The sequence below is a fragment of the Vidua chalybeata genome, chromosome 11 (assembly GCF_026979565.1).
Source record: "Vidua chalybeata isolate OUT-0048 chromosome 11, bVidCha1 merged haplotype, whole genome shotgun sequence".
Taxonomy (NCBI): Eukaryota; Metazoa; Chordata; class Aves; order Passeriformes; family Viduidae; genus Vidua; species Vidua chalybeata.
In genome coordinates, this window is record NC_071540.1 from 8,121,789 (window position 1) to 8,142,262 (window position 20,474).

Here is a 20,474-nt window from a genome sequence, read left to right on the forward strand (position 1 = left end):
ATAGAGAAAGGAGAAAGAGTACCAATCTCTTTGCTCTCGTGACAGGACTTGAGGCTTGAAGCTGAGTGGGGGGATTTAGGTTAGATCAGGAAAAGCTCTTCACGCAGAGGGTGGTTGGGCACTGAACAGCCTCCCCAGGGAAGTGGGCACAGCCCCAAGCCTGACAGAACTCGAGAAGTGTTTGGACAAGGCTCTCAGGCATGGGGTGGGATTGCTGAAGTGTGGGAGGCCAGGAGTTGGACTGGATGATCCTTGTGGTTCCCTTCCAACTCCATGAAGCAATTCTCTATGAAATAAAGATTACAATATATTTATATCCCCATACTAGCACCTAAAAAGTGGAAACAACATATGCAATCAGGGATACACCTAATGAAAAGAAGACAAGTTCTTCAAGGAGCACGTTCACACACGTAGACAGGCCCCCCAGGCAGCGTGAGGGAGCTGGTGATTTATTCTCTTACTATTTATTAAAATTATACCAACTGTAGTCAGTGAAAGAGGCTTTAAGAATCGGCATTAAGTTTTTATGGGGTTAGAACTCAGAGATTATGTAACACTTCACAGGTAAGAACTAGTTCTTGGCAAACACGTGCTGGTCAGAAGGACTCTGCCCACCTGAATAGCAAATCTCCCACTCATACAGAATAAAGAATAATTTAGATTTGTCTGTTTGGATGTAGAAACATTAAAGGCCTCCCTTCATCATCACCTGTAGTTTTGAAAAGCTGTAACTACTGTTCCTAAAACTTTTTTTGTTCTTGCTGCAATTCTCTTTCAGGTTGCTTGTGTTCAGGGAAGAGCAAGACTGCCTTCTGTTTCTGACTTCACAAAATGTGAAAGGGCCATGCAAAGAAGTCTTTCAAAACCCCCAGTTCCTCAAGCATATTTCAGCTCTTTTGCATATTAACAAAGAGTGATTTCAGACCCCATGGAACTGGAGAGAAAGCCACTAATGCTTTAGAGTAAGGCTCAGTACATCAGAAGTTGAATGTAGGCTCTGGAGCCTACTTTTCTTTACAGTCTAATTTGAATTTACTCATGTGAACATTTGGCACCAGAGACTGGTTAAAAGGAAGGAGTAACAGCCTTAAGTGTGTACAGAGATACAGACAATCTTAACTTTGCTCTGCTTTAGAAAGTGGTCCTATTGGTCAGCTTCAATAAATTATTTTCCTTTTTCCCCCCTTACTTCTGGGATAGATCCCAGAACAGATCTAAAGGGGTGGAGCTGACTACAGCTGTAGCTCTGCACAAAAAAGCCATTTCTATACAGACAGTGTCGCATTCTGTTAATGTCACACCATTCACACTTAGAACAGACAAGGCATCAGTGCAACTGTTAAAGATATTAAAATTATTCTGAGAGAATACTGATAGTCAAGATAATTCCCGATTTAAAAACCATTGTAGGTTTCAAATCTTTTAAAGAATTCAAAATGCGTTCTTCCTGAGAGCCGTGAATTTATACATTCTCTTCTAACTACCCCACACAGCACTTCAGCCTGAAAGAGCAAATGGATTTTCTTGGATTTTCAGGCCCTTCCCGGGGATGCTCACGGGCCCGCGGCCGCCACCTGCTGGCAGCTGCTCCCACACGCGGGTCTCCAGCTGACAGGAATGCTGCCTTCCAGGAAAAGGGTTTTGTAAAAAGTACTAACACAGTGCTCAAAAGGGAGTACTGCCACTGCTTGAACAAGCGGCTCGAGTGAAGCAGAAGACTTGGGGTTCTTTTTCATAGAAAATATTGCTAAAAATCTGTAGTAGCAGCAGTTTTTAATTTACCAAAACCTGGCATCTATTAGCAACAGAACATAGAGAAAAATATCTTTGTTTATACAAATAAAATTAGGTTTTTAATATTCACAAAGTAACATAAAAGAGCGACATTTTTCTTCACATTGATAATTGTTAGTCAGAGCAGTTATGATATACAAGCTGTGTAAGCATTCAGTCAAGCACCATGGCAGACAGTGCATTAAGATCTCTCATAAATGGATGATTAGATAGTATTTGATCAATCTTCTGCCTTTGATCATAGTCAGGAAAAATTTTGATCAGGGCTTCTCTTAGCTGGGCTGTTTCTGAGGGAGATCTCTGTGGTGGAATTGCTGGACAGGGCTCTGTGTTTTCTTCCCATGGAAGCCACTGGGATGAACGATCATCATGCACTCTGCCTCCAGGCTGTCGACTGCTACTGCTCACTTCGGGGAGGAAAAAGGGTGTCTCAGAAGAATACTGTCCACTGCTCTGCAAAGCCTTGTGTGTTGACCAGGAATCTCTATGGAACAAAAGAATTTTTAAAAATTAATTAGGCTAAAGGACATACTAACTGTAGCCCTCTGTGTACATGAGAAAGAAAAGACAAATGTGTATAACTTAAACTTCCCTGCTGCTCATGCAGTTACTGACTGGAATCAAATGACAAGCATTCTTTCAAAGTGAAACAAAACAGGAGGTGTAACAGCTCTCAATATGAATCTGGCACAACTAACATTAATATCACCCAGGAATAGCCTCAATATGCTGTGAGTCCTTTACTTGGCAGATTACAGCAAATTTTATGAAGATATAGATAAAAAGATACATTGAAAACATGTACACTGACGTGGAGCATGTGAAACTGCTGACAGACCAAAGGGGCTTCCAAGACTGCTTCACGAGACTATTCCTCATGTACTTTTGCTCTGGACTGAGCTGTGCTCTATTTAGATCAGGGCCTTGTTTCCTTTGTATGGTATCCTTAACAGGCCAATGAAGTTGTTTTAGGAATCTCAGGATTTGAATACTCTTAATTATTGTAATTTCATTTCAGACTTTAAAAGGTTTGCTACTCTATACACTGCAAGCACTACAAAATATAAAGGTCAGCCTACTTCAGATGCCAGCAGATACCAGAGAAATGTGAAGTGGAACTCGTGTTACAGTCTAGTTTCCTACCACCAAGGGAAACAGTACCTAAATTACAGAGCTCTATTTTAAAAGCATTTGTGTTATGACACCTCCAGTTACTCAGTGTGGAAAGGTTTTCTAACTGCTGAAGATCCTGCCAGTTTCTGATCTTGTTCCTGCTGCCATTTATGCTTTCTGCATGATTTAAATCATGTAGAAAAGTCACAGGGAAGGAACAAAATTAACTCTGCACTGGCAGCTTTTCTCTGTTCTTCCTGGTCCACCCCCCCTGCCCCAGCCCAACCCCAAAACAAACACCAAAGCCTAGTTCCAGTTCCAAGTTTACAGATAAGAAACCAAGCTCTTCTGTGGTCTTCTCAAAAGACTCTTTCTATTTCTACAATCATCACACTCACCTACCTCAGAACACTGTTTCCATTTTATTTCTCTCAGACACAGGCAGGTAAAACACAGTGCTCCAAATAACATCTCAAAGGTTTTGTACTTTTGTGCTTGAATACTCTGCATTTCCTTCTGGAGTTCTAGCACTACACTTGCTTTTTTAATGTCAACACACTTATTTTCAAATCAGCTTGTAATCTATGGTATAAAAAAGTTCTACTTTCCTCAAATGTTTACAATAGATGAGATTCTTGCTTATTCATTGTATTAATCCTTAAGAATAGCTTGCCTTTTCTATTGAGAATTTTTAAGTTACCTCACTTGTTTTTAAAAGCCCTCTCAATACTCCTCAGAATTGTTAGCATTTCTACTTCCTAAACTGGTGAAAGAACAGACTATTATTATCTTGTGCAAAAGAGCAAACTAATCCTCAAATCTTGGCAGTTCATGCAAAGCAAATTCATACTTTGAATATGTGCACATTTAAAAAGTATATTAATCTTAAATGAACAACATATGTTCATTAATATTTATAATTATTACTCAAATACAACCAGATTTAATAACAATGCTTCAAAAATTGTTTTGACAACAGTAAAGTACCCTCAACCATGAGGTGAAGTGTCTCCCCCTGACAAAAAAAACCCAAGTGCAGCGTGTAGCACCTATTGTCCCACTATGAAGAAGTGACCAACCAAGGTGTCTTAGATACCATCAGTGTAATTAACAACACAGATCCACATCTCTGGCACCTCTGGGTGCTGTTAACAGACCTGTGCATGAAAGCCACCACAGTCAAATCTCAGAAGCAGCTTTTGTTGTACTTATCTCAGTTCTCAGAGAGATCTCAGAGGCAAATGTCACCAGCAGTTTCTGAACCAACTGAAGTAACAGGAAAAACATTTTCGGTTTTTTTTTTTTTTTTTTTTTTTTGTTAAACTGCTACATGCTACAGTGTTCCTGCTTAACTTTACTATGCTTTACAGACGTGTGAGTGAAGCAGGAGAACAGTTTATTTCAAATGTGAAATAACTGTGTCAAACAAAAGTGAAAACAGTGTTTATACCTAGAACAGCCTTCACTTCGAAGGAAGTCATCTAATCTGGGTCCATTTCTTCCCAAAGGATCATCAGGAACCATAAATATGTCACCAGCAAAAGTGTACTGGAGCAACCTGCAAGAGAGTTCTTTTAAATAACAAGGTATTTCACCCTTGTTGTCCTTCACCTTTGTAGCACAGGACAAATGTCCTTAGAGTAGACACCATACCAGGAGTCCCTGAAGACTAATTAGTAAACCCAACTAAGACACAACCAGCAATCCCTGTCTAATTCCATGGGAGCTGTGAACTCTCCCTATTACACTGCAGAACACAGCTTTCCCTTTTTGTTTTTGTTTTTTTTTTTTTTTTTCCCAGCAACTGTTTTATGACAGAAAATTTGCAACAAGATCACAGTGGAGTTTTCTAGGTGATCAGAGATTTTTTGGTTGTTCTAACTCCTTTTCCTTGCAAGGATCTTCAGTCATGTAGCTGAAATGCCTGTGTTAGCAGAAAGCTACACAACTTGCAAATATAGTATTAAATGTTTACAGTTAAGACACAAAACCTTTTTTCTGGAATCACTTTGGGACAGGTAGAAATCTGCATTAAAAAAAAAAAAATCCAGTTCAACTGAAATTTGTCTGCAAGGAGGAGATTTGGTACAGTGGAATTTCCCCAGAAGTAAAACTAATAGCAGATGTTAACATAAGCTCTTAAACCACAGACTCAAGATGCCACGCCAAGTATTCTTGCTAAAGTTCTGTGGGAGAACAGAACCTGACTTGGGTAGAATTCACTCAAGAAATGATGTAAATGTCTACATGATCAACCAGTATCAACTCCATGGTCTCACAGCTATATTGTGTGAATCCAGGGCAAGTTTTTAGTTCCTTATTTCATTAGTGCTATACTGACCCCAGCCACTGTAACAGATGTACCCTCAGAAACTGTCAGGGACACTGAGGAATTAGTGAGAAATTTTACTAATAGAAGATCACACCTCAGCAGTAAAATAACCTGATTTAACTGAAATTGGAAAAAAAAAATCCCAAACACCCAAACCCAACAAACAAGAAGAAACAAGCAGAAACAAAAGTCCACAAGATGAAGCAGGAATATTTGATAACTAAGTGAACCCAAAGAACAACAATTGCAGGGAAATGGCTACATGGGTATGCTGCAAGTGCTCATTTTGTTTAGCTGTGACAATCTGTCCCACTTGAGTAAAGAGTGATTGATTCTGAATAATTAAAAGTGACACTACATCCTCATCAGCTATCATGTCTCCCTGAAAAAAAAAAATGAGCTTTCAGGCAAGAGAGGCTGTGAAAGTGGACAGCTCAAATCAGATTCAACACTGACCTTCAGAAGTGACACACGTGCTGTTACACCAAGCTCCTGCTTATGAGAGCAATTAACACACAAACATGACAGAATATATGAATAACAGGGACATTAGACTACTCAACACATGACTGTAAGGCCATGAATCACCACAGTGAGTCACAGAGTACTTTGTTTGGATCTACCAGAATTGCATGACAGATGAATTAAAGATAGCAAAATCCCACATGTCGGTAGAGTGCCTACAACTACAAGGACAGACATCCTTTTAAAACTTCACAGAAATTCAATTATTACCTTTTTTGAATAATTTCTCTCCAGGCAAATGATTCTGTCACAAATTCTCTGAAGTTATCATTAGTCACAATAACACCTCCAGTTTTAGCAGCAAGGTGTAACAAAAATCTGTAAAATTAATTCCAAAGATCACTAAGATAGTTTGTTTTGCTGAAAACAATCCAAAGATGAAGAAAACGAAACATTTAATCATCCCAAAGTAATCTATTTGCATGAAAACAAGCACCTTGATTACCAGGAAATTACCCTGTTTTTACCCACCTTAAACTTACAACAATATTTTCTGTAGCACGCACTTATTTAGTGCAGCAGAGTCTTCATGGGATGTTTTCTTCCCCATTAAAAAAACCCAAACAAACCCACAGAAGCAAAAGTCCCCAAACCCCATAATCTAAATATTTGCACAGGTAAATGGCATGTTTTATGCAGTACAGTATTTATTACACAATCCAAAGCAATCTCATTTCCATACACTTTTTTGCTTAGCATTAATGTCTGTGTTCTGTATGTTAGGTTTTTAAGAAGTGTTGACAGGGCAAACAACTTTCTGTTAAACTATGAAAAAACAACTACTGATTTATTAAGCAAAAGAAAAATCTTTGCTTTCTTTTATAATGTCACTGAAAATCTATTTTTTGCCATTTGAAACAATTTTAGCCACAAGATAATGGATGGTGTCCTTTTAAAGAAAGTGCATGCTTTTAACAAAAGTGTAAATATGTTATTATAACACTTATTTCCACAGTAATCTCAACTGCACTGCCAGAGCATTTCTTATGAAAGGCTGGGTATACATAAAACATTAATGAAGTACCAGGAAACTCCCACAGACTCCTAAAGCTTACAGTGTCTTGTTCACTACCAGATGATCCCCACATTTTAAAGCTGATCTTTGGTGGTCAAATTAACTTAGAAGTTCACTTATGGCTGACTTATGCATTGTTACAAATACACTGCTCCAAACACACAGCAAGGTCTTTGTGGCAACATGAAATCAAGAAGAAAATGGAGCTAAGTACTATCTGATCAGCAGATGATTTATGCCCCAAGAATAACAGGCAATTCAGGGATAGAGTGATGACCAGGAAAGCATAAAAACATTACTGGAGGATTAATTTTTTTTTTAATTGCCATGAAAACTTGTAGTTCTCCATGAATTTCTGAATACATAGTAATGTTTCCTACAACAGTGAAATAATGAAACAGATGTAAAACTCAGTCTTAAGTTGGATGCATAACTCTGTCTAGAAAGGTTGCAGAACTAGCTAACAGAACTGCTCATGAAATACTGAGCTTTTACAACCATTAGTCAGATGTTTAAAACGACTTTAAAGCTACATATATTCTGTACCTGTCATCATGAGCAGCAATTCTTGCTCCTAAAACCATCCTTGCAGGGGTTAAAGACAATATTCCAACATCCGCGAGCTGCGTTAAGAAATTCTGCTCTGTTAAAACATGATTTGACAATTAGTCTGAGATAAAATTAGCAGAGAGAAGATGGGCTATTTTTGTACCAATTAAGGTATAGAAATGACATTGATAGCTGAAGAATTGCTCATACTATAAAAATGGGGAGGAGGAGGTCAAAACTAGAAATTAAAGAGCAAACAAAAGCCAACCCAAAGAGGCCTCCCCCGATGGCACACCTGTTAGCCTACAGAGCATTTCAGGGTCTCTCACACTGTGTATAGAAACCCAATTGGGCTCAGCATTTGATGAAACATTCCTTCTCCATTTATTCTTCACAGAAGTACCCAAAGAAAAAGTTACAGTCTTTACAAAGAAAAAGTTACTCTTTAATTAAGGAAACATTAGGAAACGTCCCTCACCTGTAATGGAAGGGTCACGTCTTGTTCTCCACTGTGGAACAAACACAGTAATATTTCTGTGGCCACGTCTCCAAAAGTAGTCAACAGCTATTGCAATTCCTCGACAGGAGAAGAATTTCCTTAGACCATGACTGAGGGTGAAACAAAAAGAAGGGATATTAAATTCACTAGGGTTTTACTACCAGGAAAACAAAGAAAACTGAACAAAACCTTGCCAAGTGAAGCTGAAAGTCCCACATAGAGCCTCAGGAAAAGAAAAGGCAGATGCGTGTTAACGATAAGGAATCTTCTAAATGGAAAGAGCTCTTCAGCAGAAGAAGGTAACAGATATATCACTTTGCATCTTTATAGCTCAGTCTCCTTTCAGTTTCCTGGGCACAACAACAATGGAATAATCAGAAGCAGGTTTAGCTTTAAAAAAGAGGCCCATAGTGATGGTTTCTGAACTCTATTGAGTATAGATTAAAACGATATAATCCAATATTGTAGTAGCTCCAAATACAGTCCTACTACAAAATAGAACACCTTTGGTTCAACTGATTCCAAGGATTCCATCTGAACAGCTCCCTGATACTTTTAGGGACTCCTCTCCCTTCATTTCAACAGCCTGAACAAGTATTCTGAAGCAAAATAATGAAATTTATTTAAAAAAATATTTTCAAAACATTGTATTTTGGCATTAATATTTTTTCTCTATTTAAAAATATAAGATACTCATTATCTGTTTTTACAACTCCCTTAAGTGACTTTCCAGAAAAACCAGCAACTGCCTAAAATGAGGGGACACAAACACTTGATGACCTTGTGAGGCCCTTCCTAACTGGAATTATCCCAATGACCCTATTTGCCTGTTTAACACATGGCACAATTAACTGTCTAACCAGACTCCAGCCTTTCCATAGAGGCTACACTTAGACAAAACAAAGATATGATTCTCTAGGAAAAAACACACTGATTGAGCACTGATGGCACGAACAGCCAAAGCATTTCTTGCAAAATAGTGTATAATCTGTGTTTTGAATTAGATGTCAAATCACTACAAAGTACTTTTAACAATAAATGAGCAAGTGGTATTCTTCTTTTAAACCAGTCTCCCAAATAATAGGCAAGTGCTTATAGTTAACCCTAATAGTAAGCCCTGTTAGTTTTGAACAGAATCCTATCTTTAAACCCTAGTTTAACCTACCAAGAAATCTTCCCAACATAATGGTCTTTAAAAGATTTTCATGGAAATATTTTACAGTGAAACTCAGCCTGTAGTAGCATTCATTTATACTTTTCCAGTTTTGTAAATTCTGTAAAAAAATATGTTTGTCTAAATGTAAATCTATTAAGGTTCTCTGAATTTTGAGAGGAATTCTTTATGTAGAAAGGCAGAAAAATGAATAAGCCATATCTGAAATATAAAAGGCAAAAAAATCTGACTTACTAACAGAATTTCCAGAGGGGAAAAAAATACTATGCCACATTGTCCTTAATAAAATTAAGCATTCTTGGTGCCAAAAACAGTCAAAAAAGGAAGGCAATTTTCATAGAAAAGTTACTCTTTGTAAACCTTCTGGGACAAAAACTTTAAATACAGTCATCATCCCACTAATTTAAGTTAGGCATCCTATTCATTAAATTGGAAAATTCTGTTAAGTAATTTTAATGAATTAATGGTTCTAAACTGGACTTCAAGAAATGCTGAGGTCTCAGTATTCATGTCAAAATTTATGCTTTCTCTTCTTGTTCATCCTCCTGTTTTAGAGCTCCAAGCTGGCTGAACTACAGTGTATGTTTTTTAAATGTTTTGAAGCTTAGAAAACCAGCTCCCAATTTGTCCTGAATGCTCACAAAATCCTGCTCTGCTACAACTTAAAAAAACATGCAAATAGAAGCAACTTTATCAAATAACACATAGAATTAATGTAAGCAATAATATGAAAAAATATGTCACCACTAAACAAGATATCCATCTCAAAGATTGCATCTGTTCTCCAAATGCCATTGCAAATACTGGTTTTGCCTGTCCCATTTCTTTAGTATCCTCTGAAGACCCTACAAAGGTATTTCCTAAATTAAACAAAAGATGATCAAAAGCAGCAAAGAGCAGGTTGCCTTCTGGGACATGTAACATTTTCCCTTTGGTTTGCAACTAAAGTAAATACTGTCGCAAATGAGTGGCTTGGCTGCTTAAAGAAACACGGTCAAAGGTATTGCCAAAGGCAGGGTTCGATGTGAATTTGTGAAAATACGGCTTCACAGAGTTTGGAGGCAACATTCACTCTTGTGAACTTGTGAAGAATAAGTTCATTATTTACTGCACAGGTTAAGGCATACAAAGATCAAATTAGAATCAGTTTGCACTGATTTACAAAGAAGCCAGGAATGCAGAAGGGGGTGAGGGTGCAAAGCATATGGATGCAAAGATAAGGGTACAAAAGGGCTTAGCAGCACTTTATCACTGAGTACTTTAACATTTCCAAAGAATTCCATAGGGCTCACTATAGTTATAACAATGACTTAACTGTAGATTTGAGGCAGTAACATTCATACCATGATCAATTCACATAAACACAGGTACACAATGTGAACACCTAATTCTCTGTGCTTAAAGGAACTCATCAACAAATTCCACTCAGCTTCAGTGAAATGCTCACACCAAGTCCCTTTGCATTTCCCAACATGCAAGGGTCACACCTCAGGAAGTGTGGAGAGGTGTGTGGGAGCTTTGTCACCAGGAACAGTCCTCTGAGTATCAAAAAAGCGAGGATTTGTGAGCTCTGAGCAGTGTCCCACTCGAGGGAGGTGCTGCCACAGCTGCTGAGCCCCAGGAGAGCTCAAAGGGCTTCACTCAGGAGTGCTGGCTACAGGGCCACAAGATGACCGACTTTGGCCAGCAGTAAATGTCCCCCTGGCCACAACTCAACTCGGTAACTCCTGGGCTTTCTTCCCCAAAGGGCAGAAACAATGGTGCCCCTCCAGTCGGGCTATGATTCAGGTAAATAGTTTACCAAGGCTTCAAAGGATAATTGCTTACCCTTTGTTTCCCACCTTGTTTGGGCATCCTGTGTTTCTGGTTGGATGCACCACCACAAGTACATATTATTTACAAACTATTCTAGGAAGAGGTAATTCCATTTCAATTATTCTTTCATTCTGAGTTTCTTCCACATTTTAATAAAATTTAAATTATCCAACAACTGGATATTGCAGTCTGCCCTCAATGTATGTTTCCAGCATACAAAACCAGGTAATTAAAAAAATACTTATTAGCAGCTAGGGTAAACTCTGGGCATTCCCTCATTCCACACCCTGAGACAATGTAATAACAGATCAACATGCTGCACATGTCAAAACAAAATATTCTACAGCTTTTGCAGTTTTCTAGACTTATGACATGAGGCAAGCAATGACTCAGGAACCCATAGAGCATTACTCTAAGCATGAAGGTGATGCATTAATATCCACACTCCCATCAAAAAAGGGGGCCAAAAGAACCCTGAATCAGCATAGGCACGGAAGCAGTTCTCAAGGTATTGAGAAGTAAAACTGAGAACAATTCAAAGCAATTTTGCAAACAACTCTTCACTTTATGAAATGCAAGAAACAAACGAGGCTTTATTTAGCCAGAGGGAAGCTGCAGAATACCTACAAGATTGAACCAACAGGCCCTCAGGCATTGATTATTTAGTAGAACATTTGAATACCTCAATGGTTCTGCTCTTTTGAGGCAGCTCTGTCCTTTACCTTTCAAAATCAGTTTTCATTTGGTTGGGTAGGAGGCTCCAGGTGTTATATAACCTTTTTGGAGACTGTATGTCAATAACACCCAGCTACTATGCCCTACTCCAACGCGGGGTGTGTGCAGCCAATCCACTGGGGTGCATGAAGGAAATATTGGAACCTCAGTAATGCACATTCATAGCTGGCAAATATACATATATATACATTTGCAAAAAATAACAGGATCCAAGAAATGCAATGCTGTTGGAGGAGAAAGAGCACAAAAAATTTCCTCAAATCCAAACCACTTAAATTGGCAATAATTTAACCTCGTTGTTAGGCACTGGCAAAGCAAATTAAGCTTCATGCATAACGCTGATTGCAACAGAGCAAAACTTGCCCTGAGATTACTTCTGACTGAAGTGTTACATTGAGCTGAACACTGGTGATTCAAATCAGGTTACTCTGAAATGGCACAACTGTGTACATGCACACCAAAAACCTAGCTAGCAAAGCCTTAACATATGCCACTGCAACCTCTTAGCCCCCAATTAATCTGAAAGTTCACTGAACTGTTAATAAAGGGATAGCTGAAAAGAACCATACTTACGAAATTGCAACATTGCTTCCATCAATAATTATATGTTTTAAATATGGTTTTCCAGGTTCATTTATCAACTCCAGTTTGTATGGCTTCTTCAGAGAGTCCAAAAATCTTTGAACTCCAGTAACTGAATGATCTGGATGTGGTCCCAGTGTGTCTCTGTCTGGATTTGAAGTGTGTTTTTGTGAAGACAGTAACCAGTCTGGGACAGGATTGTCACAATGTGAGGTTTGGGAAAGGCGCTGGTGGAGAGGCCTTGCTTGAGAAGAGCTGCGGTGTCCCAGCTGCTCCTCAGAACCAGGGTGGCTGTTCTGTACAGTTGAGGGCCCTGCAGATTTTTGCTGAAATGTAGTTTTACTTGAGATATGCTGCACATCTGAGCTCCCTCTGGCTACAAAGCCAACATCTTTTAGAGCTCCAGCGTGCACAGTGCTGGAAGTTACCCCACCATCAGTTTCTAGATTGCTTGATTTTGAGTTGTGATTCTTACCAGGGCCATAAACATCTCTCTGTTTATGGCACAGAACTGAATTTTTGTTGGGAGGGGAAGATTCACATACCAACTTATGGTGCATTTTATCTTCTGCACCAACTTGTGTGTCTGGAGCACCTCTTATTTGGTGATATTCATTTTTTGTCTCCTTTGAAGTATGACTGGATTTAAGTGGACTTTTATTCCTAGAAATGCCTTTGTCTTCTCGCTTTTGTGAATTATTTACATTATTTCCTAAAGGAAGATTGACAGTTCTAGGCTTTTGAGATGACTGCTCATGTTCTTTTTTAAACTTCAAACTTTCCTTTTCAATTTCTTCTAGCAAGATTAATGGTTCCACAGATTGTCCTAGGATACCAATAACCTTTTCAACAATATTTTGGGAATATCCCATTGTTCTGAAAAAGTTCACAAGAATCTTATATTCCATTTCCTCAGTGAGAGCATCACCTTCTTTAAGGCAGTAAGTAGGACCATCTGATTCTGTGCAGCTATCCAAAACCAAATCAACAACTGCATCAGAGTCTGAAGAATTCTTGTGTAAAGCAGATTTCACTTGTGGATCATCTTCCAAAGAGAAATGCTTTTTAGGGAGCCTTTCCTCCTCATCAGAGGACCTTCTTTTACAAGACTGCCTCTCTTTAAAGGCCACTGCCTCCAACAGAGGGTCCTTTATGGGAACAAACCTTGTTTCAGAATCATCAGAAAACACAGTGTCCATTTGCTTTGTAAGCTCAGTTACAGGTGTGCCAGCATTGCTTCTTGCTTCCTCCCCACCTGCTCTTCCATCTCTGTTTGCAGCAATGACTTTGGAGGTGCTGTTCTGTCCAAGCTGCTGTGGGCTTTCAGAGTCTGTGAGATCTATGATACCAGTCACCCCTTCAGGAACAGCAGTTTGGGTGAGAGCTAGGAGTTCTCTTTTTAGTGCACTAGGCAAAATCAGTAAATCCATTGTATACTTATCTGCATGTGCTTCCACAAATTGTCTGAACTGCTTTTTAATCTCTGATTCATTGTCGTTTAATAAGCTTCCATTATTCTCAAAAAGCTTCACAAACTGCTGCACGTGACTTTGAGCCATAACAACAGCTTCTGCACCCCCCTTAATACTGAGCAATCCCATTTCCAGCACTGTTACATCAGCACAGGTATCCTGAATAAGACTGTTGAGAAACAGGCTCTGTGCACCAACAAAGATGCAGTGCATGTCCTTTGGGTAGTACTCCTTTTCTTCTAGCTCAGGTTCACACAGTCCCTTGATGTACTCCTAAGAGGAGAAAGAGAGCAAAGTGAATAGTTGTGAAAACCTAATATATCTAATTGGTTTTTACTAGGTCAATAATGGACAGAAACATTAGAAAATAAAGCAAACTTAGCATAAGTCATGTCAGAAAGTAAACACTACCAGTAAACAGGACAATAGCAATAAAACACCAATATCTAAAATTATTTTTAATAGATCTCATAGAAAGCTCTTTTATATTCTCTCATTTATACCTGATAGTAACAGGTAACTTAATTTGTAGATCCAACAGTTTAAAAGACTGTCAGAAGATATTTATTTTCCTGTCCCTATTCTTTGGTCAAAGAGAACTCTTCATGAACAAATGCCTTTCACTAGAGTTCTACCTAGTCCATGAACCTGAACTTCTACACAGTTTCAAAGTACATTTCCTAAGGCTTATCATGCCAGCAGCCATCCCATATTTTTGTTACTGACTGAGAAAACTCCAGGCTCCAGATACTTCTGTGTTCCTGAAGTTCAAGATTTTCAAACACACACACAAAATTTTATATATATACATATATACATACATATATATATATATATACACACATATATATATATATGTGTGTGTGTGTGTATATATATATATATATATATGTATATCCCAATGCTATTTCTGCCACCTGTAAGGTACTACAGGTAAATTGGTAAATTCACTATACTACCTTGTTTTAAATGTGTCAGGAGTTCAAAACTCTGTCAATACAGTATACTTATTCTTTCAGATCGCATTATTTTTCCCAAACTACCTCCTTCTGTGCTTAAAATTCTTTACTAAAATGAAACCAGCTTCTAAGCTGCAGTCATTGTATTTGCAGAATCCCAAGTATACTACGTATATTTACTCTCAAACATTAATTTTTTTTAAGTGGAGCTGAGAACCAACAGAAGGTAATGAATAATGTAACATCATTTCCTATCACCTCGAGTTACATCATCACGGCTATCAAGGCAGGCTGCCTCAGGAGCATATCAGCACAAACTGCTTCCCCAGCAAAACCCACGGGGTTACTCTCCACGCCTCACTCATCACATGACTGCTTATGCCGAGCAACAAGATAACGTAATTGGTGAAAAGGATACTCTAAATCTAGGAACTTTTGTTTATAACAAAGTAGCAATAGAGTACCTATACATTACCTATGACTAGTAAGTTGTAACACAAATTGCTACCACCAAACCTTTCAATGGAAGACAAGCAATTGTACTTTGTATACAATAATTCCTCCAGACAGTGTCTGAAAACTGCTCTACCTATAAGAGAAATCAAGTTTCTTATACCCTTTAAAGTATTAAGGGTAGAAAACATTTTTTTTATCTTGTTAGGAAAGGCAGCAATTAGAAAATGGAAATCCTGTGCTATTTATTTCTTGTGCTTTAATTTCCTGGAAAAAAGGGAAGTTGCACTGCAGATACCTGGAGTAGAATAGCTATCTGTAACAGTTTCTGGATTCTCTGAGCCCAGGCAAATTGGTTTAGAGTAAATTTCAGAGTCAAATAATTCAAACCCCTATACAGTCATAGTATTTTTCTTACAGCTGATAGTAAGGAAGTGCATTACATGTTGAGGAACACGTGCATGACACAGTTAAGGAATAAAGTTTTTGAAAAAGGGCTGCCAAGTCTGAAATCAGTCCCAAAACACACACTCCTGATCCCCACGAACATTCAAGCGTAGTTAAACAAACAGACCGACCAACGCCCATATATCGAGATTTTGGGTTTGAAAGGGACCCTCAGCCTAGCTACTGCTCACACCAAAATTCTCATCACATGATTCAAGCAGCTGTACTTGCCAGGCTCATTATGAGTAATATCAATTTCAGCATCACTGCTGAGAAACTCCCCCCAAAGGTTAGTTGTGCAAGACATTTAACACGCGTGAAAACATTTCACAGCAACTGCTGCCCCCTCTGAGACACGACCTGCACAGGCAGTTCTCTTCACGCGTTAGAGCGGGGTCGAAAAGAGAACTACCTGCTCCACATTGGTGAAGCCGTTCAGGTCTGACAGCTTTTACATGAAGGAAATACTAGCTGCGTTAAGCTTTAGTAAGAGCTTGGCCAACGAGCTACTAAATGCCACAGAATAAGCGAAGTCTGTAAGGCAAAACACGGCAACGCCCAAACAACTCCGAGGAAGTTCTTGACTTCGGGAGGAAAAAGTAAAGCGAAACATTTCAATCTCGCTTTAAAACAAAACTCAGCCCATCCCCACCGGTGTTACCCCTCAGCTACGGGCTGGACTATTTCACAACGCGGTGCCCGTGAACTTTGCACTTCCCAGCTGAGTTGTTTCGCTTTATTCCCTGCGCTTATGTCAACACGGCGGGAGACTCCCTGGCACCGGGCACACACCCACCTGCCAAAGCAGTGCCGTTTCTGTTTCCTCCTGTGGCACTCGGCTTTTCCCCACCCTTTCTTCCTCCAACCCGCGCCCCACGGCCCCGGCCGTGCCGGTCCGGCGGGCCCCTCCGCACGCAGAGCCCGCGGCCCTAGCGCCCCGCCCGGCCCCGTACCTTGGCTCTGCTCACGGCCTTCGTGCAGCCCGCCAGCTGCACCCAGATCCTGGCACTCGCGTTTGGCGGCTGCAGCGCGGGCCGCCAGTCCCCCTGCGCCCCCAGCACGGCCAGCCGCACCTCGAACAAGCCCTCGATGCGGCCCCGGCTGCGCTCCAGGAGGCAGCTCTTCTCGGCGGGGACGGTGAACTCATCCACGCTGGGCCCCGGCGCGGAGCCGCGCGGTGTCCGGCGGGCCGCCATCAGCGCGGGGCGCGCAATCTCATCGCACCGGGAACAGCGACACCGGGAAACGCCGCACCGGCCGCTCGCGTCATCGGCCCGCGACGGCGCCGGGCAGCGCCCGCCCGCACCCGCGCCGCCATGGTTAGCACCGGCGGCCTAGCCCCGCCCCCGGCCCGAGCGAGCCCCGCCCCCGGCCCGAGCGAGCCCCGCCCCCGGCCCGAGCGAGCCCCGCCCCCGGCCCGAGCGAGCCCCGCCCCCGGCCCGGGCGAGCCCCGCCCCCGCACCGCCCTGAGGGCCGCGGGGCGGGGCCGGGGCGGCTCAGCGGAGCCCGCCCTGCCCGGGCAGGGCCGTCCCGGAGCGCGGGGCGCAGCATTGCGCCCAGGCCGTCCTGGGGCACCTCCACACCGCACAGCCTTTCTGGGCAACCTGTTCCAGTGCGCAGCCACTGCACAGGAAAGAAATTCTTCCTCATATTCAGGTGGAACTTCCTATGCATCAGTTTCACCACCGAGCAGAGCCTGGTCCATCCTCTTGGCACCCCCTCTTTAGATATCTATACACATAATGAGGTCCCCTCTCAGTCGTCTCTTCCCGAGGCTGAACAGGCCCAGCTTCCTCAGCCTTTCCTCGTAAGAGAGATGCTCCAGTCCCTTGACCAGCTTTGTCACCCTCCGCAGGACCCGCTCCAGGAGCTGCATAGCCCCGGCCCCGCATTCTCCACCAGCTCCCGCCTCTGGTGCTGAGGAGCCCCGAACTGCACAGAGCCCTCCAGGCGCGGCCTCCCCTCCCCGCCTCCCGGTCGTTCCCGCCCCTCGGCTCCTCCCATCCCTGTCTGTGTGTCCCGGGAGAATGCGAGTGTTCCCCGCAGCGCTTGTCGCCCTTATCGCCCGGCGCAGCCCCACGGAAGGGCCGCTCCCTGCCCCAGAGGCTCCCCCGCCCGCCTGGCGGGGAAACCTTGGTGAAACACACTTTTGGCACCAGCCAGTAGGTATTGCCTACTTGGATTTCATTTAAAAAGAAATGCAAGCTTTATCCCTTCTGATGGCAGGGGACACAAGTGTAGCTCCGATCCCCAAATCTTTAGCTCTGATAGCTCGGAAAATATAGAGGACGCACTTTTACTTCGCTCTCCACCCCCCCGCCCCCCTCCCCAAGCTGTTAAAGAGACGTGAAGGATAAGGTTAGGACTTAAAAAGTATCTCTGGGACTGCTGTTGACTTTTGCGTGCCTGGACTTGACAATACGGACCAGCTGTTGTACAAAGTAAATGTCTCCTTTCGTTCCATCCCAGACACAGGTTCGTATCTTCCAAGTTCCCCTTGGAACTATTGGATTCCTGCTTGTTTCAGACATCTCTTTAGCATCACTGTGAAATTAGATTTTAGCAGCTGTTCATTAAATACAGCCTTAAAAGGGAGAGCAAATATTTTATTGTTGTGCATTTAAATGTGCATATTTTGTTTTAATTTACTTGTATGTTAAACCATCATAGAATATGATATATTGCATGTTAAACCATGAAAGGCTTAATACAGAAATATGAAATATCATTTTTATCCCTATTAGAACTTTTAAAGCAAATGACAGTTTGCAGTTCTTAGCCTATACGAAAATCTCGCTAAAAGCTTATGTTTGGGTATTGCTATATACACTTTCCAATCTGAATTTAAAGTCATTATTTGAGCTAAATAAGATATTTGTCTGGGACAGTGGTAAAATTAAAAAAAAAAAATCAAACGTGTGTACACAGGCTGCATTTGCACACAAACACTCATTCGGCACAGGACAGGGTTTTCACAGGGAGTGTCTTATTCAAGAAAGATGCTTCCCCTGAAGTACTTTCCTGAAGACAATACTTTTTTTTCCTGTTTTTGTTGTTTACACATTTACATTTTGCTTTCACATTTGCATTATGCTACAAGATTCACACTCAAGAATGTAATCTAACATTGAGGGAGGCAATTTCTGAGCTGATTGGTGCCATCCACTGTTAAAACGCAGGCACTGCAGCCAATGTTGCTTTTAGCTATTACTTACAAGCGACATTATAAGCAAGGAACTTCATAATAAAAATGAAATTACCAGCATTTTGAGACACAAAATATCATTCAAAAGCTGAAAGAAAATTTATTTCTACCACATCAACACAGTCTTTTGGAATCTCTCATATAACAGAAGGCTTACTGACTTCTAAATGATGTGGATAACGCTTGATGCTGTGAATATTTTCTTGCCTGTTTTGCCATGCTGTATGTTATAAAACACGTTTTCACTGCTGAATTTATTGTATAAGTATAATTCTAGATATATTCCTGATAAATCTGTATTCAAATGCATTATAGTGGTCTGAGGCTGCTCTCAGGGAGGTCGCTGTGAGTGTGAGCAGTTGTGGCTCTGTGACCCAGCCTACTGAGATTAGGGAGTACCTGACATTGTAAGATTCAAGGCAAACTAAAGCCCTTTTGAAGTGGAAAATATAATCTTCCTCATACTTAGGAGAAATTTCAAGCCTCTTGCCATAAGCACAAATGTAGGTGTACAAACCCTAAATGTGAGCTAGCTTGACAACACTGGAAATTCTCTGACATCTTACAATAGGCTGCTTACAAAGTGGATTTGTCGGGAAAGAATGATTTTGTTTTCCTCCTATGGGAGGAATTTATTTTGCAGTAAAATATCCAAAGTGACAGTTTCTGTTTAGTTGCAGGGGAAATGTCACTTTTCTGGATCTTTGGTTGTGTCTTGTAAGTTTATTTTAGAGATTGAAAAGTGCAATATTTTGCTAGTAGCACTGGAAGGAATTTGACACACCCAGTGCCTGGTCTTGCTTTTCTGCTTGGCACACCTGCAGGATATATTAGAGAATTTTCTGAATGTGAGCTGATGTGAGTTTATTATTTGCATTGCTGTTGGGGAAATACTGTAATGGTGATGTGTAAATAGGTGTGGGGTTTTTTTTCATGTTTCACAATAGCTTGCTTCAGCTGCCTGGTGCACCTGCTTGCTCTTTATTAGAATTTTTGCAATTGAAAATTGGTGTGTGAATGATTTTATGAAACTGGGCCTTCCTGAGTAGTTTGGGTTTAGGCTGCATACTTGAAACAGGAGCTATACTGGTTGAAACAATGAGGAAAACAAATTTCCAAACTGTCTTTCTCACCTGTACTGGGTAAATGAGCTATGGAGTCTATGAATGCTCTTTACAGATGGTGCTCTGATCCTCAGTATTATGGTCTTGAGTGAGGTTATTTGCATGCATAAATTTAAATATTTGTTTGATTGCAGAATGTGGACTTAAAATACTAGGGTATAGGAAGTATCCTGCATTAATATGAATAGCAAAGACTTTAATTTGCAGTCTTAGCACAAATAGTAGCGTATTCTAAGAGTGATACCTCAAATTCTATGTATTTCAGAAGGAAATATATAGAAGTAGTGTAACTAGAGCCCTCGAGTTTTGTGTGTAATATAGTCCTAAAACATAAGCCAACCCCAAATTCTCACTAGGAAATGATGGTATATTTTTAAACTAAAATTTTTGGTTGTTTTACAGGGAAAAAAGCCAAAATAGTTTGAAATGGAATTATTTAAAATTCTTTATAGAGGCAAACTTTTACATCTTGTTCAAGTCCCCAGTTATAGTTATGGTGTGACAGACATTTACGTGTGCTTGAAGCCCTGGAGAGTAAGAAGGTGATTAAGAAGGTTTCCCTTTTGGAGAATGTGTTGCAATACTGCCATCTTAATGAACCTATAGATCATCAAGTTTCGTATCAAGAGGCAAACTTTTTGAAAATGATCCAAGGTATAGGTGCTGTAATTAGTAGTT

The 20,474-nt window shown here is 40.7% G+C and overlaps 1 protein-coding gene and 1 long non-coding RNA gene across 4 annotated transcripts in view; one reads left to right on the forward strand and one right to left on the reverse strand.

Annotated features, from left to right (window-relative positions):
• Positions 1-1,829: 1,829 nt before the first annotated feature.
• N4BP1 (NEDD4 binding protein 1) lies at positions 1,830-16,756 on the reverse strand. 3 transcript variants are annotated; one of them, XM_053952714.1, is made up of 7 exons: positions 16,421-16,699; positions 12,128-13,881; positions 7,810-7,940; positions 7,329-7,425; positions 5,978-6,085; positions 4,361-4,468; positions 1,830-2,281 (listed from the first exon to the last, which is right to left on the reverse strand). In XM_053952714.1, exons 1-7 carry the CDS (start codon positions 16,661-16,663, stop codon positions 1,951-1,953), a joined length of 2,772 nt encoding a protein of 923 aa, XP_053808689.1. In that variant the 5' UTR covers positions 16,664-16,699; the 3' UTR covers positions 1,830-1,950. The 3 variants fall into 3 exon arrangements, with proteins under 3 accessions (XP_053808689.1, XP_053808690.1, XP_053808691.1); XM_053952715.1 differs by lacking the exon at positions 4,361-4,468 and having other exon boundaries at positions 16,421-16,756; XM_053952716.1 differs by lacking the exons at positions 4,361-4,468; positions 5,978-6,085; positions 7,329-7,425; positions 7,810-7,940 and having other exon boundaries at positions 16,421-16,756.
• Positions 16,757-17,004: 248 nt separating this feature from the next.
• LOC128793803 (uncharacterized) overlaps positions 17,005-20,474 on the forward strand; it is a 39,394-nt gene continuing 35,924 nt past the window's right edge. The window contains exon 1 of the long non-coding RNA XR_008432887.1: positions 17,005-17,942. This is a non-coding gene — a long non-coding RNA (uncharacterized LOC128793803). The remainder of the gene's footprint in view (positions 17,943-20,474) is intronic.

Bases quoted from the DNA above. Each gene is read 5' to 3' on its own strand.
- N4BP1 (XM_053952714.1), bottom strand. From the start codon at position 16,663: ATGGCGGCCCGCCGGACACCGCGCGGCTCCGCGCCGGGGCCCAGCGTG. The intron at 7,426-7,809 runs GTGAGGGACGTT...ATGTTTTAACAG, and splicing joins ACGTGACCCTTCCATTACAG to AGCAGAATTTCTTAACGCAG. The intron at 4,469-5,977 runs GTAATAATTGAA...ACTCTCTTGCAG, and splicing joins AGAGAAATTATTCAAAAAAG to GTTGCTCCAGTACACTTTTG.